Source organism: Thalassophryne amazonica, chromosome 10 (genome assembly GCF_902500255.1).
Source record: "Thalassophryne amazonica chromosome 10, fThaAma1.1, whole genome shotgun sequence".
In the NCBI taxonomy this organism is placed as follows: Eukaryota; Metazoa; Chordata; class Actinopteri; order Batrachoidiformes; family Batrachoididae; genus Thalassophryne; species Thalassophryne amazonica.
In genome coordinates, this window is record NC_047112.1 from 66,527,360 (window position 1) to 66,547,158 (window position 19,799).

A 19,799-nucleotide genomic window follows, 5' to 3' on the forward strand; every position below is an offset into this window, starting at 1 on the left:
GTAGGTGTTCAAATACTTATTTGCAGCAGTAACATACAAATAAATCATTTTAAAAAAATCATATATTGTGATTTCCAGATTTATTTATTTATTTTTAGATTATGTCTCTCACAGTGGACATGCACCTAAGATGAAAATTTCGGACCCCTCCATGATTTCTAAGTGGGAGAACTTGCAAAATCTCACTATATATAAATATATATATATATATATATATATATATATATATATAAAATAATACATTTCAAAAAATTATCCTAAAAACGAAAAGGGGTGGGGGGTGCATGCATCAGTCATGAGACAAGTTGAAGAACATTACATTAATGAGAGTCACCCTCGCACGCGGCTAGCAGTGCGCTGTATATGAGAGTCCCGGCACTGACTTTTCAAAGGCGTTCTGTAGATTTGGACACAGATTAAGAGCAGCTTTAAAAAACAAACAGCTTCACTGGATGGGAAGACTGTAAAATAACAAAAAATATAAAATATTAAAAATATGACTAATTTATGAGAGTAATCTTTGGTCTGTCCAGAAGCAAACTACCAGTCCATGTGGTTGTGGATCCTGTCCTGGGGCACATACTGAGACCACATCAGAGAGAGGTGACCCAGCATGTCCAACAGGTCAAAGTAATGATGGACGTTTGCCTTAATGCCTGTCTCCTTGTTTTGTTGAGGGGGTGAAGTTCATGTGGGACTGTGTAACAGGCAGGCGGATCCCACAGTCATACGGCTGCATCATGGCTGATGAGATGGGCCTGGGCAAGACCCTGCAGTGCATCGCCCTTATGTGGACTCTGCTGCGCCAAAGCCCTGATGCTAAGCCAGAGATAGACAAAGCCATTGTGGTTTCGCCTTCCAGTCTGGTTCGGAACTGGAACAGTGAAGTCATTAAGTGGCTGGGGGGACGTATCTCGCCCCTGGTCATCGACGGAGGTTCAAAGGAGGACATAGACAAGCAATTAGGTAGGTGTCCTCTGCTTTCTGTCTCACAGTAATTCTGGTTTGACAGTGACCTGGACATGGGTGCTGTCTGCATGTTATACTGAGGAGAGACACTGAAGAGGGACTCTGTGTACCACAAAGGTGAAGCTGGACCTTAAAAAACATTGGCCAGTACATACAGGTCTCTTCCTTATTTTAAATAAAAACAGAATACAATGATTTGCAAATCCTCTTCAACCTATATTCAATTGAATACACCACAAAGACAAAATATTTAATGTTCAAACTGATAAACTTTATTGTTTTTGTGAAAATATTTGCTCATTTTGAAATGGATGCCTGCAACACATTTCAAAAAGCTGGGACAGTGGTATGTTTACCACTGTGTTACATCACCTTTCCTTCTAACAACACTTAATAAGCGTTTGGGAACTGAGGACACTAATTGTTGACGTTTTGTAGGTGGAATTCTTTCCCATTCTTACTTGATGTACGGCTTCAGTTGTTCAACAGTCTGGGGTCTCCATTGTTGTATTTTGCACTTCATAATGTGCCACACATGTTCAATGGGCGACAGGTTTGGACTGCAGGCAGTCCAGTCTAGTACCCGCAGTCTTTTACTATGAAGCCACGCTATTGTAACACATGCAGAATGTGGCATGGCATTGTCTTGCTGAAAAAAGTCCCTAAAAAAGACGTTGCTAAGATGGCAGCATGTGTTGCTCCAAAACCTGGATGTACATTTCAGCATTGATGCTGCCATCACAGATGTGTAAGTTGTCCATGCCATGGGCACTATCACACCCCCATACCATCACAGATGCTGGCTTTTGAACTTTGCGCTGGTAATTATCTGGATGGTCTTTTTTCTCTTTTGTCCGGAGGACACGACGTCCATGATTTCCATAAACAATTTGAAATGTGGACTCATCAGACCACAGCACACTTTTCCACTTTGCGTCTGTCCATTTCAAATGAACTTGGGCCCAGAGAAGGCGGTGGCATTTCTGGATGTTGTTGGTGTATGGCTTTCACTTTGCATGGTAGTGTTTTAACTTGCACTTGTAGATGTAGCAACGAACTGTGTTAACTGACAATGTTTTTCTGAAGTGTTCCTGAGCCCATGCAGTAAGATCCTTTACACAATGATGTCAGTTTTTAAAGCAGTGCTGCCTGAGGGATCGAAGGTCACAGGCATTCAGTGTTGGTTTTCAGTCTTGCCGCGTAGAAAATTCCTTGCAATTGAACGTTGAGAAACATTGTTCTTAAACTGTTGGACTATTTTTTTCATGCAGTTGCTTGTGAACAGCTGAGCCTTTTGGGGATGCTCCTTTTATACCCAATCATGACACTCACCTGTTTCCAAATAGGTGTTCTTTGAGCATTCATCAACTTTCCCAGTCTTTTGTTGCCCCGTCCCAACTTTTTTGAATTGTGTTGCAGGCATTCATTTTAAAATGAGCAAATATTTGCACACAAACAAAAAAGTCTGTTAGTATGAACATTAAATATCTTGTCTTTGTGGTGTATTCAGTTGAATATCGGTTGAAGAGGATTTGCAAATCATTGTATTCTGTTTTTATTTACATTTTACATAACGTCTCAACTTCATTGGAATTGGGCTTGTAAGAAAATGAAGGGACACCTCATTGAAATCAGTCCATACCTTCTTTCTCTGACAGTATTATAGGCTTGATGTGCTGCCAGGCTAACTTGAGCACCCATCAAGTCAGAAATTATTTTCCTAATGATGCCAACAGAAAATATGGCCGAATGTGTGTTAATGTAGATGCCAATCATCATTTACGTACATGCATCCAGAGTGCTTTGATTCTGGTATTCTCTCACTTCAACAATCTTCTGTTAAGTATCCTATTTTTTATGTTGATCTGACAGTGCACCAATCTGCATGTTATTATTATTTTATCTTACCGGCAGTCAGCTGACATTATAAAATTCCCGCTGCCCTCTGCTTCAATAAATGTTAGCAGTCACAGCTTACAATAGAAGTTGTCAGATGGCAGAATCCGACATCGACTCCACAGATTTTGACTCCTACCAACAAAAGTTGGCTATTCCTCTTCATCTCTGAATATACTGTATTTGCACATCAGAACATCCTGGGTGTTCCGCACAAAACTGTGCCTGAAGATGGGTTGGGCCGATGCACAAACATGGCCAAATATTACGTGTGTTGGACTGCCAGTTTCAGTAAAATGTCTGATTTCATCACAAATAATAAATAAATCACAAATAACTCGCTCATTTGTGTCTGTTTTTGTCTTGTGCAAATTCTTTTCTCATTCATTAAATGTGTTTCTTGTTAGCTGATGTCAGTTGACCATGTCTCATGCCACCTCCTGCAGTCTACCACTGCAGGAACCCTGGTTCCTGACTGTTTAAGGTCAGGTGACACTCTGCACTTAAATAATCAATTTCTTGCTGTCTGTTTTTCTGCTTGTTAAATATAAAACTTCCATTTGCTGCTGGAGGTGGAATTTTCTCATCAGCCTCTCACTGAAAACAGTGGAACATCCAGATTGTCCTGCTGCTAAGGACATGTCAACCTTCACAAAGCTAGCCATGGTCCCAGAACACTTTTTCTTGCAGGAGTCCTTCAAAATAAGAGGACATTTCAACTTAATATTAATGACGCACACTGATGTTGTCACAGGTCAGATGCAGAAGAGACTAGAAAACCCTTGTGAAAGCTCATTGTTTTTTGCTTTTCCTGATGTGTTGGGGTCACTCATATGTTGGACATCATGTGACCTGTAATAGTAGAAAGAGTTTTTCCTTTGCAGTTTTTTTCAAAATATGCTATTTCATATTGCTTGAAAGCCACCTTTTGAGTGTAAAACTGTTTTTGTGATATTTGAGGTTTTTTTTAAATTATGTTTTATTTAAATGCACGTGTCTCAAACTCTTGTACCTCTCCCTAGTCACTCCTGCTTCACACCAGAGAACCGCACTGCTAAAGCCAAAGTGATTCTTTGGCTTTGTGATTCGTAACATGGTCTGTATGATGTCTTTTTGTTGGACACTGGTACCCCCTGGACTCCTTTTGTGTGGACATGCTTTACCAGGGTGAAAGTAAGTCCCTTTGGCTTCTCTCGTTTCACTTGACATCGCCTCAGCAACATGCAGATCTGAGGTGTATCTGCATTTTGATTTGGCACAAGTTTTATGCCAGATGCTCTTCTTGATACAACGCCACATTAAATGTGCAGGGGTGGCCTTGAACTGGGAAGCTTCTGCTCTAGAAACAGGCACATGACCCACTTGGCCGTCACTCCTGCCATGTTTTACCAGGCTGCCTGGACATAAACTTTGTAGAAATTAATGCAGAGTACATAAGCGTGGTTTTGTGTCATGGTGACTTGTTTTTAATGTGATAACTGCATTAATGTAATTTAATAATTTAATAATAATTTACACTAAATCAGTCTGACTGGAAGAAATGAAGCTGCTCTATGCTGCATTTCCTGTTTCATCCTCGAGCTCCACTACAAACAGGCTCAGTACAAAATGAATCTCTGGTCACGTTAAGAGATGAGGACAAAGTGACTGTCATCTCTTCTATGTGCAGCCGTGAGTCCACTGAAACAGGTATTGCACTCTAAGTGTGCACACAGCCAAAATGGTTGAAAGTCAACAGCTCCTGAAAAAATAACAAATATTCCCCAGCTGTTTCCAAGTGTCTGCTTGCTAGGATCAGTCGTGGCAATCCCTTGGTGGTGGGGAAGATGATCTTGTTCAATTCCCAGGCGGGGTGACTGACATGGAGATGACTGAACAGGTCCAGGCTTGATGCACACTTTTTCTTGCACCCCTATTCCACAGGACACCATTCTATTACGATTCCCCCACGATGCAGAAAAAGTATAAAATAGGATGATACAGCTTACTCTGGCTTGCCTCCTGTCAGGTTGGCTTATAAAATACAGAGCTGGCAACTGGCTGGCTTATAAAGTACATATCTGCCAACCCACACAAAATCAAAAGTAAAGCTGCACCCAGCTGCATTCTTGGCCAGAACCACAATAAATGTTGTTTCTGCTTCAGATTTTTACACCGATTAAGCACAATCAAACAAGCTTCAAGCTGTACTCATTAGGACTACCCCATTTAAAAAAATGTTTGAACACAACTAAAGCTGTTAAGACTATGAACACCCGGATGTTACCATGCACTAGAGCTGATTTGGTATACCTGATTTAAGAACTGGTGCAGATGATGGCTGTAACTGTTGTGTATACCAAGTTTCTTTAATGTTGACAAAAATGGATCAAGACGTTACTGTGATGCTATTCAGGAAAGAAACTGCTCTCTGTGGAATAGCCCCATAATGTGGTTGCTGCTGGAAGATTCTGCCTGTCAGGCCCTTGCTCTCTCTTCTTCCTCTTTCTCCACTTCTCTGTGTTGTTCATCCACAATGTTTTAAAGGCTTCTACTACCATGGAGATCATGGCTCGCCAGCTGGATCGACCCTTATGTGTTCTTCCCATGTCTTCCAGTCAATGAATTAGCTCTTGAGATGGTGCTTTAGAAGGTACTTCTAGTGTTCCTTCTGCCCTAACCCCTTCACTCAGCTGAGAGTAGAAGATCTCCTGGGGTAGTCTTCTGTCATCCAGCCTAACAGCATGACCCAAAACTGGTTCTTGTTGATGGCACACTTGATGCTCTGGAGCTTGGCTTCAGCCAAGAGGAAGCGCTCCAGAGGGTGATGCCAGGAGACACTGATCTTTTTGCTTTTGCCTGAAGATGGTGTTAGGGATGATAAGATCCTGTTTGGTGCACTTGATGACAAACAGGGTTTTGTATACTTTGCACTTGCCCATTCTGTTTCTCCCAGAGCTGGTGGTCCTGTCTGACATGGTCATTAAGGTCACATAGGAGGGTGGTCTTGTCAGATGCTGGGATCGCAGGTAGAAGGATGAAGAATTCAGGGTGAGCAGAGCGAATCCCATATGGGGCTGTTCAGTCACAGTTGCAGCTTCCAAAAAACCTTCCTGCTTCTTCTAAAGATTTGATGATTGAATCACACATCTGCCACTTCTGTGCCAGGTCTGAGCTAAGGCCTTCCAGATTCACAGTGCTGCACCTGTTATGCTTTGCTTTGCTGATCACCAAAAAACGTGTTGGTGAGCAGATGGGTGACCCACTGCTTATGCCCTTCTAACAGTTACAAGGTTTTTACAAAGTTTTACAAAGCTGAAGAAACAGAAAACAGGGATTCAAGACACCTTCTGCATCAGCTTCAGGCTTGACATCTCGTGGTCAGTCCATCATTGCGTTGTCCACATACACCACTCCCGCGCACCTTGGATAGAGAGAAAAAAAGCAGAATCAGTCTCCCAGAAAAAATACACCTAAGGTATAATTCATCAGCATAGATAGGAAGCAGTACCATACTATGCCAATATGCTAGCCATATGAGAGGGAGAATAAATGCGTCTTAAGTCTGGACTTGAAAGTCTCTACAGAGTCTGACTGTTTTATTGACCTAGGGAGATCATTCCACAGAACAGGTGCATGATAAGAGAAAGCTCTGTGACCCACAGAGTTTTTAATTCACCCTAGGGACACAAAGCAGTCCTGCACCCTGAGAACACAGAGCCCAGGTGATGCTGATATTTTTGGAGTTGAATTAATTTCAAATTTTTGTTTATTGGTGCTCTCTCGATAATTGTATGCCCATGAGACTTGGACTCTAACCAGTGACATGAGGTGATGATGTTACGTCTTTGGTGCCAGATCTCTTTGGATGATCCTTGGATATCACTGGAATTACTTTGTTTCCATTGACCTATTACTTGGTGAAACTCCAGTGAGGAGGATGATCACTGACATTGTGCGCGAGCATCGGCGTCAATATTTTTGCCTTGTAACGCAATAATAATTCAGCACATACCTAGGGTGCCTTGGGTGTTGAGGACTCCATTAGCTGGAGAACGTAAAGAACATGCCCATAATTTACCTGGCTGCAGCAGATCGATGTTTATTTTGGTGATACAGAGATGGATTGATTGTCTGCCTGTATGGTTGCCTTCCAGGACTCAAGGTGGTGGTGTGGGTGTGGCACCAGTACATGCTCCCAGACTTGCTGTTCCTGACTGTGACTGTAGACATGTGCTCTGCGTCTCCAAAAATAGACCTTGGAATTGGGCTTCTTAGTAACAACCTGTGGTTTGTCTTCTTCCACCAGGAACCTTTATATCTCAGCAGCATGGCCGGCGAGTACCCTGCCCCATTCTGATCATTTCATATGAGACATTTCGACTGCATGCTGACGTCTTGCACAAGGGCAAAGTTGGGCTCGTCATATGTGATGAGGTATTTATTTAATCACTTTTACCCCCATATTGCGGATCTAGGTTTCTTAGACGGGGGTTTGATTGGGGGGTGCGTTGTCTGCTCCCCTGTAAAATTTTGAAATTAAAAGTGCATTTTCCTGCAATTTCAGGCAATTCAAGCATGTGTTTTGGACAATTGGAACTGTAATTGCTATAATTTTATTAACAAGTTTAGATGGATGATACATAAAAAAAATTCAATCAGTTTTTGACATCAAATTTCACAGTATTGTTTTATACTCTGCATAAAGGGTCATCGGCTGAAAAACTCAGACAACCAGACCTACCAGTCCTTAAATGCTATCAGTGCCCAAAGGAGAGTCCTGATATCAGGAACCCCCATCCAGAATGACCTTTTGGAGTACTTCAGCCTGGTGCACTTTGTTAACGCTGGTATTCTGGGTAAGTAGATGCCGACAGGAAATAGAAAACTACAGTGTTCTCTTCTGATATCTTGTCAGGTTGTTTTCTCGTAACAGGTACCGCCCAGGAGTTTAAAAAGCGTTTTGAGGTTCCCATCTTGAAGGGTCGAGATGCAGAAGCCAGTGACAAAGACAGACAGGCTGGAGAAGAGAAACTCAAAGAGCTAATTAGCATTGTCAACAGGTGAGCATCACACAAGCATCCCAGGTTTAGGCTGCCTGCTGTGCCTGGGAAATGGGTTTTCCACGCACCATCTTTGGACATACAGTTTCTCTGCAAATTTAAGTCTGATGGTATGTGTGATGTGCAGTCATGCCTCAAGAATGACATGAACCACATGACACTACATCAGTGAGAGATGCAATGTTGACAGTTTGAAGTTCAGCCACCAGGGGCAGTCTCTGTCCCTGTGTTTGTCAGGATGTCATACACATTGTATATGATATCCTGACAGACACTTACTTTGTCATGGTGAAACTTTTTACACCAGGTTCCCTTACTAAGACCTCGGACATCTTCAACATTGGGTGCCTTTCAGTTCTAAAAGAAGTTAAAGGAAGACCAGGACCCTACAGGCTACCAAGCAGGGACTAGAGGATTTCATCAAAGACTAGTTGAGCCACAAGTGAAAGGGGAAGCTGCCAGGGCCACCAGACTATGTACCTCACTCACCCGAGTCTTCCACACAGTTTGACATCAGTCCCCCCCAGGTGCACGATGAACTATGTATCTTTTGGCAAACAAGTGCATTGACACCATTTGACAGAAGACAGGAGCCCCAGAGTTTCCAGGCTGCACAGAGCGCTCAGTGATCTTGGGTCAAATACAAACAGTCAAACACTGCAAAGGATACATGGAGTTTGGCTTTACCTTGCAAATGCCTACATCTCAGATCCCAACCAGCTTAATCTTCTTCACCCTCAACTTGTTCTATGTACCACCATGCATGTGCATTTTTCTTGTGTGTGTATATGTTATTTTTCTTGCATGCACTGCATCTGCATCATTTTTCCCCTGTGTACTTGTATGAGTGTCCATTGGTTTTCACTTGCTTGTGTGCGTTATTTTCCCCATGCCCCCATGCTAAAGAGGGAAAAGTACCAACAGGATCCAGGGCCTGTTCAGGATGTCCTGACCTTATTGAGCAAATCGATAGTTTTTGGCAGCAAAATGAGAAATTTACTGTATAATGTGAAAGTGCAGGGATGGTGGCCAAGCGGTTTGTGCACTTGGTTTCAGTGCAGAAGGTTCCCAGTTCAAACCCCACCCCTGTTACATTTCTCCATGTAAAGTGAAGTCAGGAAGGGCATCCAGAGTAAAATCTCTGCCAAATCAACATGCAGACCCACCTTGGATCTGCTGTGGCGACCCCGATTGAAAACAAGGGAGCAGCCGAAGGGACTTACTTAGTGTGTAATGTGAAAGCGTCACACCTGGTAGCTGTTAGTTGTACTTGTAATTCCAATGCAGAAGTACTTGGACCCACTCTGGATGTTGTGTCTCTTCAGGTGCTTGATCAGGAGAACGTCCGACATCCTCTCTAAGTATCTCCCTGTGAAGATTGAACAGGTCGTCTGTTGCAGGTAATTCTAATATTTCTCACTAACAGGTAAATGTTTGTCAGTGTGAAGGGGTTTACAGTTTCTCCTTTCGCAGCTTTGTCAATGTCAAGTGGTTTACAGTTTCTCCTTTCGCAGCTTTGTCAATGTCAGGTGGTTTACGGTTTCTTCTTTCACGGCTTTGTAAATGTCAAGTGGTTTACGCTTTCTCCTTTCGCGGCTTTGTCAATATCAAGTGGTTTACGGTTTCTCCTTTTGCGGCTTTGTCAATGTCAAGTGGTTTACGATTTCTCCTTTCAGGGCTTTGTCAGTGTCAAGTGGTTTACAGTTTCTCCTTTCGTGGCTTTGTAAATGTCAAGTGCTTCACGGTTTCTCCTTTCGTGGCTTTGTAAATGTCAAGTGCTTTACGGTTTCTCCTTTCACGGCTTTGTAAATGTCAAGTGGTTTACCGTTTCTCCTTTTCACGGCTTTGTCAATGTCAAGTGGTTTACGGGCTCTCTGATTGTTTGTGGCTTCATAAACGTGAAGCTTTTTATGGCTGAACATGTTTCACCCATGAAACATGGGATGAACACGGAACGAGCGGGGTAGTGCTGGATGTAGCACAGAATGGCTCAAAACTTTCAAAACCTGGATGACACCAATAACGTGACGGTCAAGTTTCCGATACAGAACCCACAGGGGCAGGTCATGCAATATCCAGTGCCCCGCCACTTAACGAGGAGCAACTGAGCGGTGCTTGCTGGGCGAACCTGCAGGTGCCCTTTGACATGTGAGGCAGCGTCGATGAATGTAAGCGTGAGCAGAGGGTAACACCACCTCAACCTTTCACTGTGCGAAGAGTGCAAAGCAAGTAACCAAATGTGCAACAAGATGGCAACGTCACAAGGAACAACCAGAATCAGCAAACTTTATTTAATCTGTTAAGGAAATTCATTTGCAGTTGCTCCGTAGAGTAACAGACTAAGAATAAATAAGTAAACGTAATAAATAAATACATTTTAATTAATAAAGACAAGAGGAGAGGGAACTGCACTGAAAGAAAAAGATATGCTGACCCAAGGTTTTTGTGGTCTCTTTAGCTGATGGTACTTTGGACCGGGGAATAAAAGAACCAGTTTTGAAAAGGAATCAACCTCTTTACAAATAAGAGGGAACTAACCTGGTAACAAAACCAACTGATAGATGGGACTAAAGATGACTGGGAACCAGAAGTGGCTGAGGAGACAGCAGGGAGACTTGGGAAGTTGGGCTGGGTGCAGAGAGAGCACTCTCAGGCGTCCTTAACCAAGGTGGGCCACCAAACTCATTGTTGGATGGTACAAGGAAATCCAGAATGACAATCCAGATCAGATTAGTGCTCCCACTGAAGGAGTGCGTCAGTATGAATAGATGGAGGCATCACCACTTTGCATTTACGAAACTGCAAACAGAGGCTGAGCATGTTTTTGTCAACATGACTTTTGTTTCAAGAAGATTACTGTTCAGCCTTTTTCTGATGAGATTAGTTCGATATAAAGAGGTGATGGCCACATATCGCAGGATAAGAAAACTCATTGTAAATGAGAGATAGTTGTAGCAAATCAACCAACAGGCTAAAAGCCATGTGACGACTTAACTCATTTGTGGTGACTCAACATGTTTACGGTGACTCAACGCGTTGGTTTTTAACCTTTAAAATGATTTTGTTTGGGTGCAGGTTGACTCCTCTGCAGACTAAGCTGTATAAGCACTTCCTGCAACAGGCCAAACCCATTGAGAGTTTCAAAGAAGGAAAAATCAATGTGTCTTCACTGTCATCCATCACTTCACTCAAGAAACTGTGCAATCGTAAGTAACTCAACTCTCCAGCTCCGGATAATGGATGTTGTAAAGAGAAATGATTCACTCTAATCTGTTTCGATAGACTTCTGCTGTGACCTCCTGTGATGCTGCTTTGGCATTTTTATTTATTTATTTATTTTTCTAAGTCCCTGCTGGCCAAAGGCCTGAAGGGGGATTAGTGATTTCTATCTGTCTGTCTGTCTATCCATCCCAAAAAGGATGTACACATTCTGAAATCAACTCCTCTCACACTTTTAGGAGGAATTTTGAGAAACTTAGTACAAGTCCTTGTTCTAGGTTGATAATTCACGTTATCAATTGTTAAACCCTGGTTCTTTGATATGTCCTGGATCAACGAGACTCAGTTACAACCCCAATTCCAATGAAGTTGGGATGTTGTGTAAAATGTAAATTAAAACAGAGTACAATGATTTGCAAATCCTCTTCAACCTATATTCAATTGAATACACCAAAGACAAGATATTTAATGTTCAAACTGATAAAGTTTATTGTTTTTGTGCAAATATTTGCTCATTTTGAAATGGATGCCTGCAACACATTTAAAAAAAAAAGTTGGGACAGGGCAACAAAAGACCCCAAAGCGCTTCACAAGGGTAACGTTGAACCTCACCAACCGCCAGTGATAAAAACTCCCTCACAGCAAGAAACCTCAAGCACTGCTTAGATCAAATAAACAAAGTACAACATAGGCACAAAGAAGAACAAAAAGGTTAGATGGTCTTTAGAGTCATGTGATCGTCCTTCCTCAGGTGCCATCCAAAAACAGTGCATCTTCCACCGCAACCATCTGCTCTGACTTGATGGATGCACTTTGTTGGTGTGTGAGAGTCACACCATCTGGCCATGGGCAGAATCTATTAGCTTCCAGATCTGCTGTGTGGAACTTGTTGTTGGGGTTCTGTCCTGCAGCCCGTTTGGCTGGGGTTTTAGGGGTTTTCTTATTTTTGGGGTTTTCAGTTGTTATGTATACTATGTATATGTCGTGGACATGAACGAGCGAAGCTCTTCAGCATCTCACCATGTCTTTTAGGTCTAGGGATAGGTATTGATAAGATTTTATCCATATCAATGCCATTATCAATTCTACTTATCGATCTGATTCCTTATTATCCGATTCCCTTATCAATATCTCTTGTGAATTTTCTGTGTACTAAAAGTAGGCTTTACAGGTTTTCTATGTCAGCAACATTTTATTGAGTCTTGAAGTAAATAAATATGAAATTGGTCACTGGATCCTTGATCCCTGGACTTACAACCCCAATTCCAATGAACTGGGACGTTGTGTAAAATGAAAATAAAAACAGAATACAATGATTTGCAAATCCTCTTCAACCTATATTCAATTGAATACACCACAAAGACAAGATATTTAATGTTCAAACTGAATAAACTTTGTTTTTGTGCAAATATTTGCTCATTTTGAAATGGATGCCTGCAACGCATTTCAAAAAGTTGGGACAGGGACAAACAAAGACTGGGGAACGTTGAATAAATGCTCAAATAACACCTATTGGAAACAGGTGAGTGTCATGTTTGGGTATAAAGGAGCATCCCCAAAAGTCTCAGCCATTTCACAAGCAGAGATGGGGTGAGGATCACCACTTTTGTGAACAACTACATGAAAAAAATAGTCCAACAGTTTCAGAATAATGTTTTTCAATGTTCAATTGCAAGATATTTAGGGATTCCATCATCTACAGTCCATAATATAATCTGAAGATTCAGAGAATCTGGAGACGTTTCTACACGTAAGCGGCAAGGCCGGAAAACCAAACATTGAATGCCCGTGACCTTTGATCCCTCAGGCGCACTGCATAAAAACCCACATCATTGTGTAAAGGATCTTACTGCGTGAGCTCAGGAACACTTCAGAAAACTATGTCATGTTAACACAGTTCGTCACTAATCTACAAGTGCAAGTTAAAACTCTACCATGCAAAGCGGAAGCAAATACATCAAGAAAATCCAGAAACGCCGACGCCTTCTCTGGCCTCAGCTCATTTGAAATGGACAGATGCACAGTGTAAAAGTTTGTTGTGGTCTGATGAGTCCACATTTCAAATTGTTTTTGGAAATCATGGGTGTCGTGTTCCTTCCGGACAAAAGAGGAACAGGCCATCCAGATTGTTACCAGCCCAAAGTTCAAAAGCCAGCATCTGTGATGGTATGGGGGTGTGTTACTGCCCTTGGCATGGGCAACTTACACATCTGTGATGGCACCATCAATGCTGAAAGGTACATCCAGGTTTTGGAGCAACACATGCTACCATCCAAGCAACGTCTTTTTCAAGGACGTCCCTGCTTATTTGAGGAAGACAATGCCAAGTCACATTCTGCACGTGTTACAACAGTGTGGCTTTGTAGTAAAAGAGTGCGGGTACTAGACTGGCCTGCCTACAGCCCTGGACCTGTCACCCATTGAAAATGTGTGGTGCAAATACGACAATGAAGACCCCGGACTGTTTAACAACTGAAGTCGTACACAACAAGAATGGGAAAAATTTCCACCTACAAAGCTTCAACAATTGGTGTCCTCAGTTCCCAAATGCTTATTATTGAGTGTTGTTAGAAGGAAAGGTGAGTACACAGTGGTAAACATGCCACTGCCATGTTTTTTTTTTTGTTTTTTTAATGTGCTGCAGCATCCATTTCAAAATGAGCAAATATTTGCACAAAAAAAGTCTATCAGTTTGCACATTAAATATCTTGTCCTTTGTGGTGTATTCAACTGAATATAGGTGAAGAGGATTTGCAAATCATTGTATTCTGTTTTATTTACATTTTACACAATGTCCCAACTTCATTGGAATGGGGTTGATTACAAAAAGGTCATTTTATTAATTTCAGTTAAGTTGATCAGACCTGGTTCTCTCATGGACAGAGCTTGTGGCAGCTCGGTCTGAGCCGAACATAGTTACAGTAGGTTTTTCGTAGGCATCCTTTGACATTCACGATAAAGAAGTGGTCCTCCCATGTGCGTGCTTACGTTGATCAAAAATGTCATATCATGCTAAGCCATGTGGCTAACGGTCAAATGCGAATGATGTAAAAACCAAGACCTTGGGTTGGCGGCTGACTGGTGAGCCTCCTTGCTGTTACGTCTTTCAGGATAACAAGATGCTAGCTTTTTACAAGATGTAGTTTCTGTGCAGATAAAAAAAAGATTCTAACTAACAGCATGTCACTGTGTTGATATGATTTCAACAAGAACATATTGACCTGCCAAACTTCTGACTGTCATCACTCCTGTAAAACCGGACCTGACGTAACCTTAAGCCCCGGTCACGAGGACACGAAGCCAAAACGAAACATAGAAATTTGGACTTACATTGACTTTCAGAGACATCGTTTAACTGTCGTCCAGGTTCGTTCCTGTAGCTTGCCGCTTCATCAGAATTTTCAAACTGTTGAAAATGTGAATGAATCCCGACGACAACCTCAGTTTGTCCGTATTCCGTTTTGCTTTCAGTGTTGACGGTTCCTCATCATTTGCGTAGTTTCTGTACTGTCAGCATTTCGTTTGGTTGTCATCCACTCCAAGTCCGACGTCTTGCATGAACATTGCGATATCTGAACAGTCTTTAATAAAGCTCCGATGAGCTGATCGGACTCGTCCATGTGGGGGACGAAAATCAATGTTTTCATACAGAAACATAGTGGCAAGAATGTTTGGTCAACTACTTTAACTGTTCACACACGTTCCAGCCATCTGTGGCTGGAACGTGTGTGAACGTGTAGTTGTGTGTGCGCACATACGTTCAGCAGTTTGTTGGCTGGGACAGCTGTTGTGCACACATGTTGTTGTGAAGACAAACCTTTTGTCAAGACAACCAGATCTCATGCCTGCAGGTGGCATGGACAACCACAGGCTGGCTGCAGAAATTGATCAGAGGCTGGCTGTGCTCTGGTTCTGATGCCCGCTGTCAAGTCACGGTCTTCATGAATTTTTTTGTTTTGATTTGTTCAAAGCATCAAGGTCACATTCACTTCGTTTTTCTTTTGTTAGTTTCCGTTTTGTTTTGTTTCGTTCTTTTTGCGCTCTGGACTCGCAGGCTTTTCGGTGATGGGAGAAGTGCATGCTCATTTGTCCACTTTTTCTTGACAATTTGTGACTTTGTGATATTTTTTTTTTGTTTGTTTTTCCTACGTTCAGCTATCGTCATGTGTCGTGTGACCGGGCAATTAGCAGGAATGAGTTTGAGCATTTGAAATCAATAATAATTCTAAGGTATTTATTAACACATTCAGGTTGGCCCATTGGGAGTTTTTCTGGGAATTCCCGGAAATCCAGGTTTTCCTTTCATGGCAAACATTTCTGGGTTATTTTTTTTTTCCTGGCCTGCCTTTGGATTTAGTCTGTGGTCTGATTTCACAATGTTCATATTTGTAAAGTCTCTGACTCTGATGAGACACCTCAGTGGACATTAAGTTTTGAGGTTTTCACATCCTGAGGGATGGGTATCGAGAACCGGTTCCTTTCGGGTATCGTTAAGAAATGATTCGATCCACTGACATCAATAACCTTTTTGCTTAACAATTCCCTTACCAGTCCTTCAGAGTGGCTTTTGTTTTTGGGGGTGTTTGTCAGGAAAATGATAATTTCTCTACATTGATTACAGACCCTGCAGCAGGTCTGTAATCAATCAGCAGTGGCTTTGATCTATTGCTTCGTTGATTCATTTTTTTTTTTCTTTTGCTTATCTTAATATTTCCCCGCTAAAACCCTAAAGAGCAAGTATTCTGTGAGTATTATTTACCTTTTTTATGTTAAACCGATCTGTTATGGTCTTCTGAAACAGTTGATAGATATATTTTATAACTTTAAAAACGGGAGTCGGGACAGATGCTAACATGTTAAGCATGGTCTATGGCATTTTCAATATTAAAGTTAGCATTAAGCAGTTGCAGCTGTCAGCACGTTTGGGTGCATGTTTTCTTTATAATAAGGCTGTCAGCGTTTGTTGTCGTAAAAGGTGAAATGTATTACAAATTGTAATATTTTTTAAATTATTTTTGTTTATATATTAATAATAATAGTAACCACAACAATATAGTAATAATAACTATCTTAATGATTAGTTATTATATACAATTTTCGAGAAAGAGACAAGAACCTGAATAAAAACAAATCAGAAAATATAAACCAACTAACAAGAACATACATAAATAATAAATAAATAAATACATACATACATGACAAGACAAGATGGCGCCTGTGTGTGTTACGGCTGCTGCTTGCTGTTACCATGCGTTTTTCTGTTATTTTCCTGATTGTGTGTGCTGTCATATCAGCTTTGACGGATAGCGATTGCGTGAGTGCAATACAGATTTATGATCGCGACTCTCTTTTTAAAATTAAAGAGACAATGGAATGCCTCTTTCATGACTGGGATAGCTACAAGCAAACTTTCCCACCTCCGTTTGTGTGTTCCCCCTCCTCCCGGGAATACCTGATGTGGCGACGTCCAGGTAGTCTGAAAAAGAGGAGAAGAGGCTGCAGAGCGGGTGTCCAGGTTCGGATCAGACGAGGAGTGTGGCGTGCGGCTCGTGGATACCGAAACTACAGGTGGCTTCGTCTAGTTCCACTCTTGCAGGGCCATACGGCTGGCGGTGCGGCCCTGTTCATGCATCCCACCACTCCTCTGTGTTGCAGGACTCAGCCTGGACATCACTGGGTCCCCGATGGACCAGTCGCTTGGGTCCCGGGTCCGTCCGTGTTTTCCGTGTTTACATCTCGGGAGCAGCGTGGGTTTCACCGGTACAGTGGTGCCTCACGTGACCGTGGGAGATACGAGCCACGACCCCTCTTTTGAGGTGCTCATGATGGAACTTGGTTCCTCACATAAATTTTATAGTATTTTGATCTATCGACCTCCTGGCCCTGCTGGGACTTTTCTTAAGGCTTTTACTGACTTTTTATCGTCTATAATTAGATTGGAAAAGGTCTTAATTTTGGGTGATTTTAATTTCCAGATTGATGTTGATTCTTCTACTTCAGCAAGAGAGCTTATAACTATGACAGAGGCTTTTAATTTTAAACAGTATGTGTCAGGTCCCACTCACAACAAGGGTCACACGTTGGATCTGGTTTTTGCACTGGGCCTGGAAATTACCAATGTATGTGTGGAGGATGTTCTTCTGAGTGATCATTGTTGTGTTTTCTTTGATTTGATGGTGCCATCTGAGCCTCGACCTGTTTCTACTAAGGCAGAAAGGAGAATTATCACAGAGACAACAGCTACGCTTTTCTGTGATAAATTCAACCCTTTACTTTTTAGTAATCTCACTGAAACTGATTGTTTTATGAATAGCTTTAATAGCCACTGTGCCACTATCTTGGATCAAGTGGCACCACTTAAGGCTAATAAAGCTCCTCGTGAAAGTTTCTGTCCTTGGATAAATGATGGGATTATGACTCTAAGGAGAACATGTCACCAGATTGAATGCCTATGGAAGTCAACAAAACTGGAGGTTCACAGGCTACATTTAAGAGACTTAATATCTTCCTTAAATAAGACGATAGAGGAGGCCAGGACGAGTTATTTTAATCGCCTGATTGCCTCCAATAAAAGAAATCCTAAAGTGCTTTTTGACACAATCAACTCTCTTGTGTCACCTGCTGCCGTCACTCCTGTTATCTCTAAAACTAGTTGTGAGGAGTTCCTGGATTTCTTTATTGATAAGGTTAGAGTTATAAAGTACAACCTGCCTCCATGCCATGGTCCCCAGCACTGGGAACCTCCCACTCAGTGCTGGGCCTCATTTGAGCCTGTTACTGTAGAGGACATCTCAACCATCATGAATAAAGTGAAGCCATCCTCTGGTATTTTGGATGTTTGTGAATGTATTTGACTCCATCGGGCCCTACATTGCTAAAATGTTTAATATCTTTGTCGAGTGGTGTGTTTCCCTGTTATTTTAAACATGCCATTGTGGAACCACAGTTAAAGAAAGCTGGATTGGATTCTACAGAGCTCAAGAACTTTAGGCCAATATCTAAAACCCCTTTCTTGGCCAAAGTCTTGGAAAGGTAGTCTGTGCTCAATTGAGATCGTTTTTGCAGGCTAACAACATCCATGACACTTTTCAATCTGGGTACCGTGAGTTTCATTCTACTGAAACAGCCCTGTTGAAGGTGTCTAGTGACATGATGATGGCAGCTGACACTGGCAAATGTTCTGTGCTGGTTCTGTTTGATCTGTCTTCGGCGTTTGATACCGTTGACCATGGCATTCTGATAAACAATTGCGGAATTTGGTTGGAATGTCAGGTTGTGTTTTAGAGTGGTTTACCTCTTACCTGACTGGTAGAACTTTTAGTGTGATGGTGGGCAATGCAGTGTCGGAATCTGCAGATCTTCTGTGGGGTGTGCCACAGGGATCGGTCTTGGGACCTGTTTTGTTCTCGTTGTATCTCCTTCCTCTCAGCAAGCTGATCCAGCAGTTCAGTGATGTGTCCTATCATTTGTATGCCGATGATCTGCAGCTGTACTGCTCTTTTAAGACAACTGAGCCACAGAAACTCTGCTCTCTCACAAATTGTTTGGCCAAAATTAAGGAATGGCTCACTGAGAACAGTCTGCAGTTAAATTCCAATAAGACTGAGACTCTGATTGTAGCACCAGATAGTGCTGTACCTGGAATTAAGCAGCATCTCGGTAGCCTAAGCTGTACGGTCAAAAACAGCCTGCGTAACCTGGGTGCCATTTTGGATGGAGGAATGTCTTTGGAGCAGCACACAAATTACCTGGTTAAGAACTGTTTTTTCCAAATTCGGAACATCTCTAAGCTCCGAAAGATGGTGACTTTAAAAGAGCTTGAGATGATTGTTCATGCGTTCGTCTCATCGTGTTTGGATTATTGTAACAGTCTCTTCACCTGTCTGAATAAGAAGGAGTTGGCCCGCCTGCAGGTTGTGCAAAATTCTGCTGCGCGCCTGCTTACCCGCACCCGCAGGAGGGACCATATTACTCCTATTCTTAATACTTTGCATTGGCTGCCTGTCTCCTACAGGATTCATTACAAAATCCTGGTATTGACTTTTAGAGCTCTGCATGGACAGGCACCGGAGTACATCAGGGACCTGATCCAGCCTTATGCTTCCTCCAGGAGCCTCAGGTCGTCCAATCAGAACCTGTTGATGGTTCCTCGGACCCGTTTTAAAACTCGCGGGGACAGATCTTTTAAAGCAGTGGCGCCTAGCCTCTGGAATGAGCTTCCCTGTGCCCTTCGTTCTCTGGATTGTATAGATACTTTTAGAAGGCAACTAAAGACGCATTTCTTTAAGTTAGCTTTTTAGCCTAATATTGTATTTTATTGTTTTCGTATGTTATTTTTAGATTATTTTTGTATGCCATGTGCAGCGCTTTGTGACCCTGGTCTGTGAAAGGCGCTTTATAAATAAAGCTTACTTACTTACTTACTTACTTACATACATATAGAAATAAATAAGTGTTTCCTGTGAACACCTAGTGACTCTTACACCTCCATTTCATCCCTGTTTTATTTAAGTTTAGTGACAATTTGTTTCTGTTGTATGGCTGGGGGGCCTGGCTGCCTTTTTGTTTCTGTCTTTTGTTTTTCCTTCCAGGTGGCTTGCATTTGGGACTGAGTGGCTGTGTTGCTGAGGTTATCAGGACCTCACCCTTATCAGCTGCGGCTCGTCAGGACTC

General features: G+C 42.1%; 1 protein-coding gene across 1 annotated transcript in view; it reads left to right on the forward strand.

Annotated features, from left to right (window-relative positions):
• Positions 1–19,799, forward strand: part of rad54l (RAD54 like) — a 113,536-nt gene that overhangs the window by 47,625 nt on the left and 46,112 nt on the right. Inside the window, exons 6-12 of the mRNA XM_034180176.1 lie at positions 534–603; positions 678–966; positions 7,154–7,281; positions 7,553–7,703; positions 7,781–7,907; positions 9,233–9,307; positions 10,983–11,113. Of these exons, the coding sequence (XP_034036067.1) occupies positions 534–603; positions 678–966; positions 7,154–7,281; positions 7,553–7,703; positions 7,781–7,907; positions 9,233–9,307; positions 10,983–11,113 (971 nt within the window). The remainder of the gene's footprint in view (positions 1–533; positions 604–677; positions 967–7,153; positions 7,282–7,552; positions 7,704–7,780; positions 7,908–9,232; positions 9,308–10,982; positions 11,114–19,799) is intronic.